Here is a 19,071-nt window from a genome sequence, read left to right as displayed (position 1 = left end):
AGACCATAAGACATAGGAGGAGAATTAGGCCAGTTGGTCCATCAAGTCTGCTCCACCATTTAATCATGGCTGATCCTTTCTTCTCCTCCTCAGCCTTCTCCCCATAATGTGTCCAATCAAGAACCTATTAAGCTCTGCCTTAAATACTGCAACGACCTGGCCTCCGTAGTTGCCTGTGGTAATAAATTCCACAAATTCGCAACCCTCTAGCTAAAGAAATTTCTCCGAATCTCTGGTTTAAATTGACGCTCCTCTATCCTGAGGCTGTGCCCTCTTGTCCTAGAGGAAAACATTTCCATCATGGAAAACATCATTTTCACATCCACTCTGTTTAGGTCTTTCAACATTCAAAAGGTTTCAATGAAATCCCCCCTCATCCTTCTAAATTCCAGCAAGTACAGACCCAAAGCCATCAAAGATTCCTTGTGTGATAATCCTTTCATTCCTGGAATCATCCTTGTGAACCTCCTCTGGACCCTCTCTAAACCCAGTACATTTTTTTTTAATGGATGAGGAGCCCAGTACTGTTCACAATCCTCAAGGTGAGCCCTCACTGGTGTTTTAATAAGCCTCTGCATCACATCCCTGCTCTTGTATCCTAGACCTATTGAAAAGAATACTAACATTACATTTTCCTTCCTCATCAAGTCCCTTTGCATCTCAAATCTTTGGATTTTCTCTCCATTTAGAAAATAGAACGCACATTTATTTCTGCTACCAAAGTGCATGACCATGCATTTTCCAACATTATAACTCATTTGCCACTCTCTTGTCCATTCTTCCAATCTGTCAAAGTCCTTCTGTGGGTTACCAGTTTCCTCAACATTACCTGCCCCTCCACCAATCTTTTCTATCATCTGCATACTTGGCAAAAAAGCCATCTATTCCATCATCTAAATCTTTGATAAACAGCATAAAAACCTTAACACTGACCCCTGTAGAACATCACTAGTCACTGGCAGCCAACCAGTAAAGGATCCTTTTATTCCCACTTGCTGCCTCCAACCAATTAGCCAATGCTCTAACTATCCAGTAACTTTCCTGTAATGCCAAGGGCTCTTAACTTGGTAAGCAGCCTCATGTGAGGCACCTTGTCAAATGCCTTCTGAAAGTCCAAATAAACAACAACCACTGCATCCCTCTCATCTATACTGTGTGTAATCTCCTCAAAAAGTTCCAACAGGTTCATTAGGCAAGATTTTCCCTTAAGAAAACCACGCTGACTTTGTCCTATGTCACCAAGTACTCCATAACTTCATCCTTAACACTTGAATCCAATATAGAACATAGAATATAGAAAACCTACAGCACAATACAGGCACTTCAGCCTACTTACTTCAGAAATTACTTAGTGTTACCCATAGTCCCCTATTTTTCTAAGCTCCATATACCTATCCAGGAGTCTTTTAAAACATCCTATCATATCCGCCTCCGCCACTGTTGCCGACAGACCATTCCATGCCCTCACCACCCTCTGAGTAAAAAACTTACCCATGACATCTCCTCTGTACCTACTTCCAAGCACCTTAAAACTGTGCCCTCTCATGCTAGCCATTTCAGCCCTGGGAAAAAGTCTCTGACTATCCATACGATCGATGCCTCTCATTATCTTATACACCTCTATCAGATCACCTCTCATCCTCCGTGGCTCCAGAGAGAAAACGCCAAGTTCACTTGTCACCTTCCTAACCACTGAGATCAGGCTAACTGGTCTACAATTTCCTTTCTGCTGCCTTCCTCCTTTCTTAAAGAGCGGAGTTACATTTGCAATTTTCCAGACTTCTGGGACTACGTCAGATTCCAATAATTTTTAAAAGATCATTGCTAATGCTTCCACAATCTCTACTGCTACTTCTTTCAGAACTTCTGTGTGCAGTTCATCTGGCCCGGCTGACTTATGTAACCTTGGGTCTTTCAGTTTTTTGAGCACGTTCTTCCTTGTAATAGTAACTGCACTTATGTCACTTCCCTTCCACCCTTCAACATCTGGCACACTACCAGTTTCTTCCATGGTAAAGACCGATGCAAAATACTCAATTAATTCATCTGCCATCTCCTTGTCCCTGTTGTTATTTCTCCTGCTTCATTTTCTAGTGGTCCTATACGTACTCTCATCTCTTTTATTTTTTTATATGCTTGATAAAGCTTTTACTATCCACTTTTATGTTTTTTCCTTTCTAATGATTCTTTTAGTTGCTCTCTGTAGGTTTTTAAAAGCTTCCCAATCCTCTATCTTCCCACTAATTTTTGCTTTGTTGTATGTTCGCTCTTTTGTTTTTACATTAGCTTTGACTTCCTTTATCTGCCATGGTTGTACTATTTTGCCATTTGAGTATTTCTTTGTTTTTGGAATACATCTATCCTGCACCTTCCTCATTTTTCCGAGAAACTCATGCCTTTGCAGCTCTGCTGTTATCCCCACCAGCAGCTCCTTCCAATTTACTTTGGCCAACTCCTCTCATAGCACTGCACTCTCCTTTATTCCACTGAAATGCTGCTATGTCAGACTTTACTTTCTCCTTATCAAATTTCAAGTTGAACTCAATCGTATTGTGATCTCTGCTCCTAAGGGTTCTTTTACCTTGAGCTCCCTAATCACCTCTAGTTCATTACATAATACCCAATCCAGTATAGCTGATCCCCTGGTAGGCTCAACAAACTACTCTAAAAGCCACCTCATAGGCATTCAACAAATACACTTTCTTGAGATCCATTTCTAACCATTTTCCCATTCAACCATGTTGAAATCTTCCATGACTATCATAAAATAGACATTTAGAAATGCCTTTTCTATTTCCTGTTGTAATCTGTGGTCTACGTCCCAGCTACTGTTGGGAGGCCTGTATGTAAATCCCATCAGGGTCCTTATACTCTTGCAGTTTCTTAACTCAACCCATAAGGGTTCAACATCTTCCAATTCTATGTCACTTCCTCCTACTGATTTAATGCCATTCACTACCAGCAGAGACACACCACCCCCTCTACTGACCTTCCTATCACTCTGATACATGTAACCTTGGACTTACAGCTCCCAACTACAACTATCCTTAAGCCACGATTCAGTGAAAAGCACGGCATCATTCCTGACCATCTGTAATAGTGCAACAAGATCATCCACCTGATTTCTTATTCTCTGTGCAGTGAAATATAACACTTTGAGTATTGTATTTGCTACTCTCTTTGATTCTGCTTCCCTAATGCACTGATACTAATCCTGCTGGCTGCAATTCTGTCAGGTTTTTCACCTGCCCTTCCTAACAGCCTGACTGTATGCTATCTTTGCTTTTTACCATCAATCCCATACTGAGTCCCCTCACTCTGGTTCCCACCCACCCCCCTGCCTAATTAGGTTAATACCTTCCCAACAGCTCTAACAAACCTGCCCATCAGAATATTGGTTCACCTCAGGTTCAGGTCCAACCCAACATTTTAGAACAGGTCACACAAATATATCAATAAAATGAAGGCTTTCATGCAATTAAGCCTTGCTTTTCAATTGTCCCAAACTCCTCAAACATTATCAATCTAATGAAAATACCATTCATTTTATTATTTCTTTGCAAGGAAATTGATGGATATATTGGGAGCATCTCCAGTTAAAGTTGCTCAAATCCAGAAATAGTTGGTATAATCTTATTTTTATTCTGCGAGAAAGGGCTTATGGGCTTCATTTTTTTCACTATAAACTATGAATTGAAACATATGAACCTGAAAATTATTGAAGATCCTGGGATTCATGTGATAAAATGGATTTTATTTTATTCAATCATTTTCTACAATGAGCTTGCTCTCAACTGTATTTTGAAGTTTGTTTTTCAATTGTTTGCTGTTATTTGAATGGTTGGGGTTGTCTGTAGTTGCTTCTTGTATGTTATGAGATTCCTGATTGACGTGCCTTTATTACAACTCTCAAATGATGGACTCACAACCATGGCAATGAACCACCAGGTGAGAACCTTCATCTTAGGAAGTTTGGGGCTACTGAGATAACTATAAGAAATGACAAAGTACTTAAATTGTATTTTTCTCTTCAGTAATGCGGGTTATTTTCTGAAATACAAAGCATATATCAAGAATAATGTCTCATGTTTGTTCAGTATCTCGTGAACCGGATATAACACTACTGGGCTGCTGTTAAATTCCATTCATGATATGTTGAGGCTGTGGGCTAAAGGCATAAACATTTTATTTCCCGCACTGTGAAGACTTCACAGAAGTAATTTGCTCTTTGTGATGAATGGCACATGAGACAGAATGCGATATTTCAGTAGTTCACCACAGTGAATCAAGAATGCTCTTGAATCTAGTGAAAAAGAAGAGAAGCTGGTCTTGCTCCAGTGAAAAAAAGAGTTGCATTATATCAGTCACTGAGACTAATGTTTTTCACAGCAATGATTTGATTTACAAAGAGGGGGAATCATTAAAATCAACTTCTCATACTTTTATACTGCATCATTGCCTTTGCTATCATGGAAAGATAGCACAAAGGGTTCATTTAATATCACATTTCCCTTGCATGATAAAACTTCCTTAAAAAAATTATTATCGTGTAGTATTTCCTTGTTTGTATTAAGGACTATACAAAATTGTGAAAATAACATAGTATTATCAAATCATCAGATTCTGATATCCATGTTTTAAATATTCACAATGTCACAGAAGGAGGCTATTTGGTTCACTTGGTCCATTCTGGTTCCTATTAGATCAATAGAATCAGTCCAATTCACTTTCTTATTTAGTTGAAACTCTGCAATTTAATTTTCCCTTTGATATTTTTTACTATGAAGTAATTTACAGTTGCCAATTAACATACAAGTCATCATTGGGGCATAGAAAGAAATCAGAGCACTTGGAGATTAAAAAAAAGTACGGTCATGAGATGTGCAAACTCCACACGGACAGCACCCAAGGTCCGGATTGAGTGAAATCTCTGGAACTGTGAGACAGCATACATACAAGTGTTACACATCCGCAATGCAGCCTATCCTCAGTGACCAGCATGACTAACATTCCGTAGCAATTATTGTGCAGGTGATTTTGTTTTCTAGGAACAGATGGGTAAAAAAAAATGCCAGGATTGCTCATGTAAACTCAGAAAGAAATAATCTATTTTAAAAAATCTAAATACGAAAAAAAAAACTACTGGAAGCAAACATTAGTGCATAGAAATAGAAAATAGAATGATTACACTTTTAGATGCAGACCTCAAACAATTTCACAAAAGAAATGATGAAAATACAACCTATCTTAATGTTTTACAGGCTCTGCTGAATAATTACAGAAGTTACTAAAATATTATCAATTTCTCTGCATTATAATTTCCAAATGTATCAATTTCACTTCTGATTGTATGCAAATTTCTTTTTATTGAGCATGGATCTAGCTCCACTGATTTAATTTAAAGATACTTTGAATATTTGCAGCTGTGGGAAAATTCTCAGTTTCATGGCTGACAGCATTAGATTGTACTGATAAATCACAATCAAATAAAATTGCAGTGGGAAAGACTTTCTTTCTGCTCTTGCATATTAGATACTGCAGAAGATACTTCCAGAAATCAGACACAGAGAAGTGAGGGGGAATATTTCTGAGCAGCTATATCAAAGCAAGAGAATATAAAATAAATGGTAAGGCATTGAGGAACAGACAGACTTTGAAGTACTTTTGTTTTACAGATTCTTAAAAGCAGCAGGACAAGTCAATAAGGCAGTTAAAACAGCATATGGAATACCTTCCGTTATTTGCCTGCTGTCAAATCTGCTTTTTGTTTTCACCTTCTCTTTCACTTAAATTTTTTGTTCTGTTGTTCCCATTGAGCTGAGATGTTTTTTTCAATGCTGAGCCATAAAACACAAGACTGTGAAAAACAGGTGGAGGAGTAGTCTATCTGGTCCTTCATTTCAAACACGGCAGATCTATTCTGCATCATTCCCATTTTCCTGTCCATATGTGCAGCCGCAGGAGATGGCTGAAATTTTTAATGTACTATACTGCATTTCTCTCACTAATGAGAATATTATGGATGCCTTATAAATGTGGATAAGTAGTGTGGTCTTGGATCATATGCAAATTACAAGGAAGGAGGAATTAACAAAACCCCAGGGCTTGGCCTAGTTTATGCCCTGGCCTTATGGGAAGCCAGGGAATAAATTGCAGAGGTCCTTGTGGAGGTGTTTGCTTTACTATTAGTCACTGACAAAGTTGCAGAAGACTGAGGATGGCTAATGGTGTTCCATTGTTCAAGGAGAGTTACAAGGACAGGCCAGGGAACTACAGGCCCATGATTCTGACTACACTTGTGGGGAAGTTACTGGAGGGAATTATGAGGGAGAAGATCTACCATCACTTGTTCAGTCAAGGCCCAATTAGGAATAGTCAACAAGTGAGAGGTCATATCCGCCAAATCTTTTGAAGTTTTTCAAAGTGGTAATTAAAGTGATAGATGAAGATAGGGCAGTATAGACATTATTAAGGCCTTTGAGAAGGTTCAGCACGGCTGGTTGATCTGGCATGGGATTCAGGGGGTCCTAGTGATAATGGGACTTGGGTTGATGATAGGAAGCAGAGGGTGATGGTTGAAGTGATGAACCTTTGACTGTCAAACCAGATTAGGACTTGTACAGTGATGGGTGATGTGGAACAGAGGGACCTGAGAGTTCAAGTGCACAGTTCACTGAAAGCGACAATATGGATAGATATGGTGGTGAAGAAGGCATTTAGCATGTTGACCTTCATCAGATAGGACACGAAGCTTCCGGGTAGGGACTTTATGTTGCAGTTACAAAAGTTGTTGGTGAGGCTACACAGAGTATTGTGTGCCATTTTGGTCATCCCATTATAGTTCAAAGTTCAAAGTAAATTTATTAACAATGTATGTAATGTATACTATGTACTACCTTGAGATTCATATAATAAATATGCAGCAGGTGTTAGATGTAGGAAAGGCATTGTCAAGCTGGAAAGGATATTGAAGATTGAGGATGTTGCCTAGGCCAGTGGACCTGAGTTATGCTGGATATTTATTTTCCGCAGTGCAGGAGAATGAGGGGAGACCTCGTAGAAGTTTATAAAATCATGAGGGGTTTGGATAAGTGAATTATCATTATCTTTTCCAAAGGGTTAAAGAAGGCACAGAATCTAGACACTCCAAAACTGGAGAGTCAGATACAAGATAAGATGGTAGGGGTTTAAAAGAGATCTAAGAGGTAACTTCAGTACACAGTGGGAGATGAGTAACTGGAAGGAGCTGCCAGATGAAGCTGTTGAAGTGGGTACAATCGTGGCATTGGATAGATACATGCAGAGGATGGGCTTAGAATGGAGCTGTTATGGGCAAACATGGGCAACTGACACTATCAGAGAGGATGTTGTGGTTAGCATGAACCACTCAGGCCTGATCTTATGCTGTATTACACAACAACTTGATTCCTACACCCATCGACTCACCTAATACTCAGAAGTCTGTCCCCCAGGGATGTGTGCTGAGCCAATTGCTATACACTCTGCTCACACATAACTACAAGGGCAACACCAAAGCAAGTTTGCTGATGACACCAGAGTGGTGGGACTCATCAACAACACTGATGAGATGACCTACAGAGAGGAGGTGGAAGAGTTGGAAGCCTGGTGCCGGGCAAGTAACCTCCTCATCAATGTCAACAAGACAAAGGAGATGATTATCGACACCAAGAGAACTCGTACCACTCATACCCTACTTTACACTTTCAGCACAGCAGTGTAAACTATGAGCAGTCTCAAACTCCTGGGAGTACCTTATCACACAAGCTCTCATGATTGCGCAACACATTCTACACAGTCAAGGAAGTTCATCAATGATCTGCTTTCTGAGGAGGTTGAAGAGAGCTGGACGTTGCGCATCCATACTCATGACATTCTACAGGTGCTCAGTCGAGAGCATCCTGACAAGCTGCATCACTGCACGGTACGGAAACTGTACTGTGGTGGACTGGAAGGCTCTATAACAGGTAGACAAAGGTGTCCAATGCATTACTGGCAGCAGCCTACCCGTCATCAAGGACATATGTACAAGAATGTGTAGAAAAGGGCCTGTAACGTCATGAAGGATCCCGCCCACCCTGCTCATGGATTGTTTGCCCCATTCCCATCAAGGAGAAGGTTACGCAGCATGCATATCTGGGCCACCAGACTCAAAACAGTTACTTTCCCCAAGCAGCAAGCAGATCAACCCATCCACTAACACCAACACTACCTTATTGTTTACTTCCAGTCACCTTATGTACAGCCTTGTGTCACATATAAAATCAATCTATGTATATAAACCATCTTATGTGTTTTTATTTATTACATTTTTTATTGTGTGTTCTTTATCATTTGTGTTTTTTTGTGTTGCAGTGGATCTCAAGTAACAATTATTTTGTTCTTCTTTACACTTGTGTTCAGGAAATGATATTAACCAATCTGTTATCTTGAATCTTAAAGAATACATCTACTATCACTTTCTGGCTATCACTTTGTGGCTATCACTGCTAAGCCAATGCTGAATCTAATTTACTACTTCATCCTGATTGTCCAGCAACTAAACTCACTGGACCAGCCTCCTATGTGGAACTTTTTCAAAAGCTTTGCTAAATTCCACGTGAACAACATTCATTGCCTTCCTTAATCAACTTCCACCAAAAAAAACTTGATAAGATTAGTTGGATGTGACTTACCATGCACAAAGCCATGTTGACTATTCCTAATCAGGTTCTGTCTAGCCAAATACTTATATATTCTGTGTTTTAGAATACCTTTCAATAATTTACCCACAACTGACAACAGACTCACCGGCTTATAATTTCTTTGCTAATTCTTGGAACTTTTCTTGAACAACAGAACAATATTAACTATCCTCCAGCACACTATCCATGGCTATAGACTTTCTAAATACTTCAGCCACAGTCCCACAGCAATTTGGACACTGCCCTCCCAAAAGGTCTAAGAGAACATCTTGTCAGGCCCTGGGTATTTATTCACCCCTCTAACCCATTACTTTCTGAACTGTGATGGCGAAAACTGTCCCCTATCTTTTTGCATTATTCACTGTACCCTCAGTTCATCTGTGTAACAACCTGCATTCTCAATATTGACAAGATACTCTGATGTCTGACCTATGGTGTCCTACCAAATAAAGGAGGACTTTTAAGCACATTCTCATTTTCTAATTGAATTGGTAACTGAGATTTTCTCTGTGGATTTAATTTCCTCTACAAAATCTTCACAGATTTAATTATAATTGCTGCCAGCAGAGAACTAACAATGTAATAGGAAAATTAGACTTTGGCTAATTACTTTACTGAAAATTTTCACTCTTCTATTTATAACTGGGAACTGAATGCTGCTTTAATTAATTGTGTAGTGCCTTATCTGCAAGTGATAAATTTGATAAGAACAGTTGGTATCATTGACAGCAGAAATCAGAGAAAACTTGTTGTGGGGCAGTAATAGATATGCTAATCTCCCCAGCCTTATCATGACATGTGTAGTTAGTGATGGAGAATGCTTTAGCCTCTGTGCATTTCCATTGCATAAGCAAGTCAGATTAATTATGTCTCTACAAATATGGGACAGAATTAGAACTAAACTTGATTGAATTAACTTCAAATTAGGCACTAATTAAGAACCAGTTGGTAAATACACAGCACATTTTGTATCACAATCTGAAAAACATGGATTAGCATTCATGTGTGTTCTCACCCAAGTGCTAATTTCTCCAAACAGATACACTTTCCATGGAAAAGGGACAAATCGGAAGACCTGTTCCCTATACTCTCCTTTCTGTTTGAATCTGTTAGCAGGATGTGGTCATCATTAATAGTGGCTGACCCTAATCGCCCCTTAAGTGAGGAGAGCATTTGGTGAATCTGCGGTCATGTACAAACCAGACTAGAAAAAGATGGCACATTTGCTCACTGAATGGATGAGTTTTAAAGAAAATCTAGGTCTATTTAATTAATTGAACTTAAATTCCTTTGGCTGCAATAGTGCGATTCCAGCTCATGTCACTGGATCAGTGATACAGAACTCTGTCTGCTTGTCCAGCAAATTAATCACTGTGCTACTGTCACCCCTCTTCCACGATTAACCATTTATGGCTTAGTGCAGATTTGGAAGGAGGATCATTCTCAACAGGAGGCAATTACAACTCCTCTAATAAATCATTGTACAGTTTAAAAATAAACAAATACAGTAATTCTATTTGTCACTTGTTCTTAGTAACTGTGAGTACTTCAATTACATCTTTTCGAAATGGGATTCCAACACTGAAACTAAAATGTTCTGTCTCAAAGTGATAAAATATGTCTGAAAATTTAATCGGTAAGGGCACAACCAGTTGTGTGCCATGGGAGTAAACAACTTTCTCAGATCTCAAAGCGGGCCAGGAAAGTTTGATTGCATTAGTTGTTCTTGTCCATTGGCATATACCTATATTTGAATTAAACTTTAACAGGATCATTATATTGTGTTCAATAAGCTATAGCTCAACTTCTAGGCATGTAATTTTGTATTATATTTAATTAAGCTAGAGAGGCTTATGATGATGAAACTATTGAAAATAAGACTCCACTTGTTGAAACATGAAGTTACTATGAACATCTCATTGCCTTTTTTTCCCACCAACAATAATAGCAGCATAGTAATCAGGTTGCTGGGTTAGCTGCCACAGTTCTGACATTTTTAATCGGTACAGGAAAAAGTTACTGGACAAACTATGGGCTCATGGAGAACAAACAGATAACTGGACAACACGCAGAGTAGAGCAGAGATACAAGAGATAACCTTCAGGTTGCAAGCTATGACTAGTGGAGTGCGGTAAGGACCAGAGGCTGTTTAAAAATTCCCTTAATGACTTTAATGAAGGAAGAGGGTAGTGTACCAATTTTCGGGTGATAAAAAGATAACTGGGAGACAGCTGTGAAGCAAAAAGAGCTCTGAACAGAATAGAGACAGGTTGAAAGGCTGGACAAATCAATGGCATATTGAAGGAAATCTGGGGTTATTCACTCTGGTACAATTACAGAAAGCAGAATATTTTACAAATAGTGTAGACTATTAAGAGGGATGAAAAGTTAGCTTGCAGGGTCAGCAACTAGTTATGAAGGCATATTGAACATGGCCTTTATTGTAAGAGGGATGGAGCAAAAGAGCAAGGGGGTCCTATTACAGCTTCAGAAAGCATTAATAAGATTTACTGGAGTTCGGATTCTTACAAAACATTTTTGCCTCCTTATTTAAGCAAGCATATACCTGTAGTAGAAGTAGTGCAACAAAGCTTCACTAAAGTAATACCCAAGGTGAAGAGGTTCCTTTATGAGGCATGTAAATTAATCTTATGTCATCTGGATTTAAAAGAACATTTGTGGATTTCACAGGATTAAACCTGCTGAGACTGCCTGGAACTAGGGAACATAATAAAAGGATATTGCGCCAGCCATGTAAAACTAATATGAGAAATTTCTTAGACTTTTGTGAATTCTTTGGAATTCTCCACCACAGAAGTTAAAGGGTACAGAGAAATACAGTATATTCATTACTGACAAAGGTAGATTTGTCATTTATTTTCAATTGTTATAGTGTATAGAGGAATCCAGGTTTACAAGGATCAGGCAGAAAACTGGAGCTGAGATTCAGAACAAACCACCTGTGGCCGCATAGAGCAGGCTCCAGGGTCCGCATGGTCACTTGCTCCTTTTTATTATAATCTTATACGTTATATGTTTATTCTTTTGTGGCATTAATGTTTGCTTGTTTACACTGAGTGGTGACTCACACAGATTTTATTTGCAGATGGTGAAGTTATGAATATCTCAGAAAAGGAGAAGAGTAAAAAGAACAAGTAGTTGTACCCATTCTGCTATTCTCCACCATGATTATTGGGTTGGATTGTGCTTGATCTAAACAGCTACACCTATGCATTCTTCATCTCATCCCTGTACTGATACTATGGCTATACTGACCTTTGCAGCCATATTGCTCCAAATAAAACATTTCTTCCACAGCTGTCAACCAGGTGGAAAGGGCCACAAATGGAGACCAGGTCTCTTGACAAAGCATCTTAAGTGCCCCTACTCTGGCATTGCTCTTGCGGTCTTTGGCATATTATCCTATTGAATAATTTTACATTGCTTTGATAATTAGAGACATTTAATATCAATAAAATTAGTTTAAGCAACTTTAAAAATTACTTCATAAAATTATGGACTCAAAACATTAAACTACTTGGAAATGTAAATATAAACTGAAATGATGGGGGAAAAAGAAACAAATTTACAAAGATCAGGGAATTCTGTTAGACGAATGGGGTTGCATACCATGTGTGAGGAGAAGCTGAAGGGGGACAGATACAGAATCTATCCGGCTCCTGAGTTCAGTAGGTTATGTAATTCAATGGTGAATTCAAAAATTGAGTGACCATCAGATTTGGTAAATTGAGGCTGCAGTGCACATGTTTAGGAGTCTAGAACTGCAGCTAGCTAGCCTTCATGACAGAAATTGTGGTTGGTCATTACTCTGGTCTGCTTTCTTATTTTTTCAATATGCATGAAAGTTTCCAACTCTCATCATTAAATATTTAAAACAAAAGGGGTTGGTTGAGCAATCTATAATAATATTAGCAATACATTTTGGTCTGTCATTCATAGGATGTGGCATGATTTCCTTTCCTTAGTTTCCACTGTTTGGTCATGCAATAAGGCTGCATTTATTGCCTATTAATAGGTGGCCCTGAAAGTAGGAGGCTCAGCTGCCTTCTTGGACTTCCACACTGAACCTCATGGTGATCATGTGAGGTAAAAGAGAACAGGATTTTAAATGTGCAATGTTACAGGAATGATGATATTTATCCAAGTCAGGAAGATGAGTTTTTCATAAGAACTTGATAGTGATATCTTTCCTCTTGTCCTTTGAAACAGAAGAAATCACAGAAGACAGAAGTGTTGTCAAAATATATTTAATGAGTTGATCCTATGATCCTATAATGGATAAAGTGTGAACAAGGACAATGTAATAGCAGTGAAGGCTCTGGATATTGATTCAAGCAGCAAGCACATTGATCTGGCAAATTTCTGTGGCCTGAATACTGTTGAGCTTCTTGAATGTTGTTGAATGCGCAGTCAGCCAAGTGAATACTATTTTATTAATTCCCGGGTGAACCTTAAAAGTTGGAAAAAACTGTGATGGATTGAGGGTCGAGATATGCACAGCCTCGACATAGCTGTTGAAGCCATAGTATTTTTATCAGTGATGTGGTTAAATAGATGACCAAATTGTTGACAGTACAGATTTTGTCAATGACACCATTAAATGTCAAAATGAGTTGACTAAGCTTTGACTTTTAGTAGATAGCCATAAACTGTCAGCAATATCCAGGACTTCAAATGACTATCTGCCTTTCTTTTGAGTCAGGTGTGATTTTAACCACTGACTTAGGCATGGGCTCTTCATGATCTTGTTGACTCTTCCGTAGCTCAGTGGATCAAAATTACAATGAGACGAGGGAATTGTCTGCTGGAAATTAAATTGAACGCCCAGGATCAGATGAAACAATTGCTAAATCCTTCTACTACCATACTGATGCTTCTGAGGAGATTGACAGAACAGTAATTGACCAGGATAGGTTTATTTGTGCGTAAGACATATTTATCATTCTTCCAAATTGTTATGCAAATGCAAGTCTCAAAGCAGTATTGAAAATAGATAGGATGGGTCTACTGTGCAAACAGGATTTTGTCAAATACATGATATTTGTTGAAATGGTTATGGCTTTTCTTTTTAATGTTGTGAGGTGTATGAATACAAACAATACTGCATGGATGGAAACTTGCAAAATAAATCATTCATCTATTGTAGAATTTAGACAACTTTCATTATCTTTGTCCAGAAGAGAGAAATTAAATCTATCCCTGTGGGGTGAATAGAACTGACTGCAGGCTGACAACTTTAATGGAAAGTAGAAGGATTCACTTAATGGTGCCAGCTGAAGGCCTTTGTAAACACTTCACTCATCTCTTATGCTCTAGTCTATTCCAAGGAAGGAGATTTTCACCAAGTTTCATCCTTCTGTTAATTTCCCAATAACCCACGACTATTTCAAATGGATTTGAATGAACTGTAGATCCTTGCTCAAAACCATTGGTTGTGGAACTTAGCAGGTTCAGTGAAAGCTGTTATTTTTCTGGGCACTAAGGAAACCAAATGACTGAAATGTTCCACTGAGTAGCCGACTCAGAAACCATGTCACTCAGCTGGCAGTGCCAAATGAAGAGAGCTTGACCCCAAATGATCAGTGAGGCCTTGAGCAGTTCAGGGCTGTTCTAATCTTCAGAACCTTGCACTCCACAGAAGGTTGTTGTCAGTTAGTGAGCCCAGGATTACAACCATCTTTTTAAGTGACAACAGACACACAAATGTCCAGTCTACTTACTGGAGGAAATGCAGAATCACTGACCTCAGAACATAACTGAGAGAAAAATATTATCGTAGATACTACTGGCCATCGTGCTTTCTTATGTTACTTTTATAGTCACAAAGACATACAGCAAGAAAACAAGCCTTTCTGCCTAACTCATCCACTCTGACCAAGACTAGGTTTCCTGAGGTGGTCCTGTTTGCCTGTTTTCAGTGGTATATATGATATTTTCTTGCTCGATTATATTCTTAATTAGTGATTCTGTATCTTCTTCGGTAAGGTCCCTGGAAGTATGGGAATAAACATGATTAATTGTGCGTCGTGAGTGATATAAAGTTAGGCAATATTAAGTGGGCGTTTTGATGGTTGTAAATTAATACACTTAACCATAAAAAATGTTATTTCCTCAGTTTTGCTTCTGCTTTCATTCTGATTTATGCTTTACCCTATATCCATTAGTCGCAACTCCATTGTCAATCTCACCGAGAAAGTGTATGGGGACACCAATTCAGATTTGGATGTCCAGTGTTCTGGGGCCTTGGAGATCCCAAAGAGGTTTCAAGTTCCATGCAGAACTCATTGTTGCAATTGATGGAGATGGATAGATAGGCTACTAGTTTGATTCCCTTTCTTCCTGTAAAGAAGTACTACTGGCTTTGTGTTATCTGGAATGGAGCATTCCTCCTGTGAACATCCAGCTCTCAATCAAATATTTTCCAATACCAGTTAATCACCCTGTTGGATTCTTACACTTCATTCTTATGTTTCCTCCTCCTGCCTATTACTTTTCCATTGCCTTGCCACATGTCCATCTGATATGATTTCTTTAAGTAGTCTATGGTTTATACCTTCATCCACCATATTTGAAATCAATCACAATTACTGCATTAACTTTTTCTTTTTGAAACAGTAATTTTCTCATTCTACTTTTCAGGTTTTACGTATTCCTTCCATTTCCTATACTGTTCAGGTCTGATCTCGAAGAAGAGACCTCCTTCCTCAAATACCAATTGAAGATGTCGTTTGGAAGTAAAGGGTCATTTCACTTACAAATTCAAGCTGATCTGCTGAATAGTTCTAGTATTTACAACCTTTTATTTAGAATTAATGTTACCTTTAAATAAAAACATTGTAGTATGTCAATGACCAATCTAATACACAAAAGGGATGTTATATCGATTTAAACAAAACTAAATTTTTACTCTTGAACTAATCAGATCAGCTTTGTCCATGCTTACCTCATATAGTTCATATATTAAATAAATAAAATAAATTAATTTGAAAAGATGTGAAAATTGTAAACAAAAACTTCATTTGTGAGACAAAATGGATTAATGATTAAAAATTACATATTCATGCATATGATAAAAGAAACGTGCTGAGGAACAAATAACTATTTTCTGTCAAAGTCTACAGCTTTGTACAGTATATCTTTAGATAAACTAATAAATGATACCTGATTCAAATGAATATTGAAGATGAAATTGGAAGGTTATACAAGGTCATTCATATTTTTTGGGTAGTTAGGTGCTGATTGTGTTACCTGTCATATTGCAGTAGACTTTGAATGGTCCTAGAGGGCCACTGCCATCAGGATCTATCCAGTAAGAATCAGACGTTTTACCGAGGTGCTTATACGCCTCACAGGACTGTTCATAAATAGCTGGAATAGAACACAAAATGAGTTGAACTGAAGCCCCTCTGTAATTTAAAAGAACTGAGTAAACACTGCAAGCTGCCAAGATAAGATTAAAAAAAATCAAAGCAAATAAGCCAATGACCTTGATACAACAGGAGAGCTTTATTCAAATGTTCACTAATTAAAATCTCTGAGAGTGTTCTATTTGAGCAACATATTGGTACAATCTTACCTGAACACATTTTTACTGTTACTCAAGCTCCTGTATTTTTCTTAATTGACATAAGAGAATGAATATATGTATTTAAGTTGAAAGAGTTTCTTCAGGATATCAAAATACTCACGGTTCCTGTAACAATGAGTCACAGAAGCATGAAGGCCAGAAACAGGACCATGCCAACCATTGTACTTGCCTTTACTAATCCTGCTTACCTGCATTTGGTCTACAGCCTTCTATGCCTTTGCTCTTTCAGTGTTGTGAGAGTACCTACTGTTGATTGCTTCTTAGCAAAAAGATATCCCGCTCAGATCCCAATGAATCCCTCTCACCTTGTACAATGCTTTAGACATCCCCATAAGGAAAGGATACTTACTATGTGCCCAACTATTGCCCCTTATAATTTGAAACCCTCTATCAAGATTCAAGATTGTTTATAGTGATTCTTCAGTATGAATGTGGAGGAGAATGAAACAATTGTTATTCTGGATTTCATTCAGCATTAAAACCACAGCAAGCATAAAAAAAATTACAAAAACAAAAAACAAACACACATGCACTAAATATAAAAGAAATCCTATAAAACAGAATGTAGAAGTAACTACTTATACATAGACTGATTATATATACATAAAGTGACACTTTGTATGAGGGGACTGGTCAGCTGGGTAAACGGATGGAGGTGTTGATCAGCCTGATAGCTTAGGGGAAGTAACCATGTTTGAGTCTAGTGGTCCTGGTGTGGATGCTGCATAGCCTCTTCCTGATGGGAGTGGGACAAACAGTCCATGGACATCCTTCACACCAGGAGAAGAAAATCCAAGCGGTTCAAGCTCTCTTTATAACGACCTGATACATCCTTCTGCGACCCCTTTTGCACAATCACATCCTTTCTAAATTAGAAATGCACTCCGAGCATTGATGAACCAACGCTGTACAACGGTGTTAAACAAACTTAATTTACATCAGCGTTTCACAGCCAAATGAATAGGAACATATCAGCACAGGCCAGGTTCAAAGACATGTTCCAGTGATAAAAATACATTTTAACACACTTCAATAACAAATGTTAACTACATTTCCAGCTTTCAAGGATATGGTTTTTATATATAATATTTTCTGAAATCATAACTCTTTTGTTAGTGCTTATATTTCAGAAAACATAATGACCAGATGATGCAATCAAATTTATCATCGAGCTACATTACATAATTTCACAGCGAAATGAACTTCAGTTTTCTAGATGACCATCCTGACAAATATAAAACCTTCAAATGGAACTGAAAACAGCATTATATTGCATAATTCATTTTATATAAGATGCAAAATTAATGAAAATAAATGATAATGTACTACTCCAAATGCCAGTAAAATGTTCAGATTAAGCCATTTCTCCAGCTGTGCAGAGTGTAACAGAAACTACAACTGTAAATCAAATTATATAATTGGGTCTAAGTTTAGGTAATGAACGAATCACAGAAATCTGTACTTGTTTTCAAAATGTATTTTGTCTGTTCATATCTTTTCAAGTTCTACCTTCATGCTAATTGCACTTGTGTTCACTGGTGGGAAGCTTAGATAAAAAAAGAAACTTGCTGAGCTTCTGTATCCTTGAGGTGCAGTGAGATATCTGTGGTGAATAGGCATCAGGTTCCTGGGTGTCAGCGTGTTGGACGATCTATTCTGGGAGTAGCTTGTAGATGCACCCAGGAACTTGAAGCTGCACACCCCGACTTTGAGAGCAAGGCTGTTCTTATGGCACCACTCAGCCAGATCTTGTGCACCTCATTGGCTCCATTGTGATTCAGCCAACAAATATTCTCTGCTTGAAGAACTCAACAAATCAGGCAGCATCTACAGAGGGGGATAAACAGCCAATACTTCAGGTCAAGGTCTTTTTGTCAGGACTAATGAATAGTCGCAGCTCAAATGTCGACTCCTTATTCCCCTACATAGATGCTGCCTCCAGCATTTTGTTCAAAGTTCATATATGTCACCATATACAACCCTGAGATTGAATTGAATTGACTTTGTTACTTACATCCTTCATTTACATGAGGAGTAAAAATCTTGATGTTACATTTCCATCTAAATGTGGAATGTGTAATTTGTAGTACTTTATAATAAGTAGTATGTACATCAAGATAGTCAATATAACATAGAAATACAGTATTGTCAGCATGAGTTAAGCAGTCTGATGGCCCGGTGGAAGAAGCTGTCCTGGAGCCTGTTGGTCCTGACTTTTATGCTGCGGTATCATTTCCTAGATGGTAGCAGCTGGAGCAGTTTGTGGTTCTGGTGACTTGGGTCCCCAATGGACTGTCTGCACCACTCACTGCAGAGTTCTGTGATTGAGGGAAATACAGTTTCCATACCAGGCAGTGATGCAGCCAGTCAGGATGTTCTCAATTGTGCCGCTATAGAAAGTTCTTAGGATTTGGGGGCCCATACCAAACTTCCTCAACCGTCTGAGGTAAAAGAGGCACTTTGAGCCTTTTTCACCACACAGCCAGTATGTACAGACCACATGAGATCCTTGGTGATGTTTATGCCAAGGAACTTAAAGCTGTTCACCCTCTCAATCCTAGATCCATTGACATCAATAGAGGTTAGCCAGTCTCCATTCCTCCTGTAGTCCACAACCAGCTCCTTTGTTTTTTGTGACATTGAGGGAGAGTTTGTTTTCCATTACTTTTTGTAGGATATTCTGTTCAAGGGGATTGGTATTTCCATACCAGGCTGTGATGCAGGCTGTCAGTATACTCTTCACCACACATCTATAGAAGT

At 38.4% G+C, this 19,071-nt stretch overlaps 1 protein-coding gene across 1 annotated transcript in view; it reads right to left on the bottom strand.

The window, feature by feature from the left end:
* LOC132395162 (contactin-associated protein-like 2) overlaps positions 1-19,071 on the bottom strand; it is a 1,263,978-nt gene that overhangs the window by 752,966 nt on the left and 491,941 nt on the right. The window contains exon 12 of the mRNA XM_059971460.1: positions 15,972-16,091. Coding sequence (XP_059827443.1) covers positions 15,972-16,091 — 120 coding nt within the window. The remainder of the gene's footprint in view (positions 1-15,971; positions 16,092-19,071) is intronic.

Source organism: Hypanus sabinus, chromosome 6 (assembly GCF_030144855.1).
Source record: "Hypanus sabinus isolate sHypSab1 chromosome 6, sHypSab1.hap1, whole genome shotgun sequence".
In the NCBI taxonomy this organism is placed as follows: domain Eukaryota; kingdom Metazoa; phylum Chordata; class Chondrichthyes; order Myliobatiformes; family Dasyatidae; genus Hypanus; species Hypanus sabinus.
The sequence above is the reverse complement of the archived record's forward strand: the minus strand, read 5'-3'. Positions and strand labels throughout refer to the sequence as shown.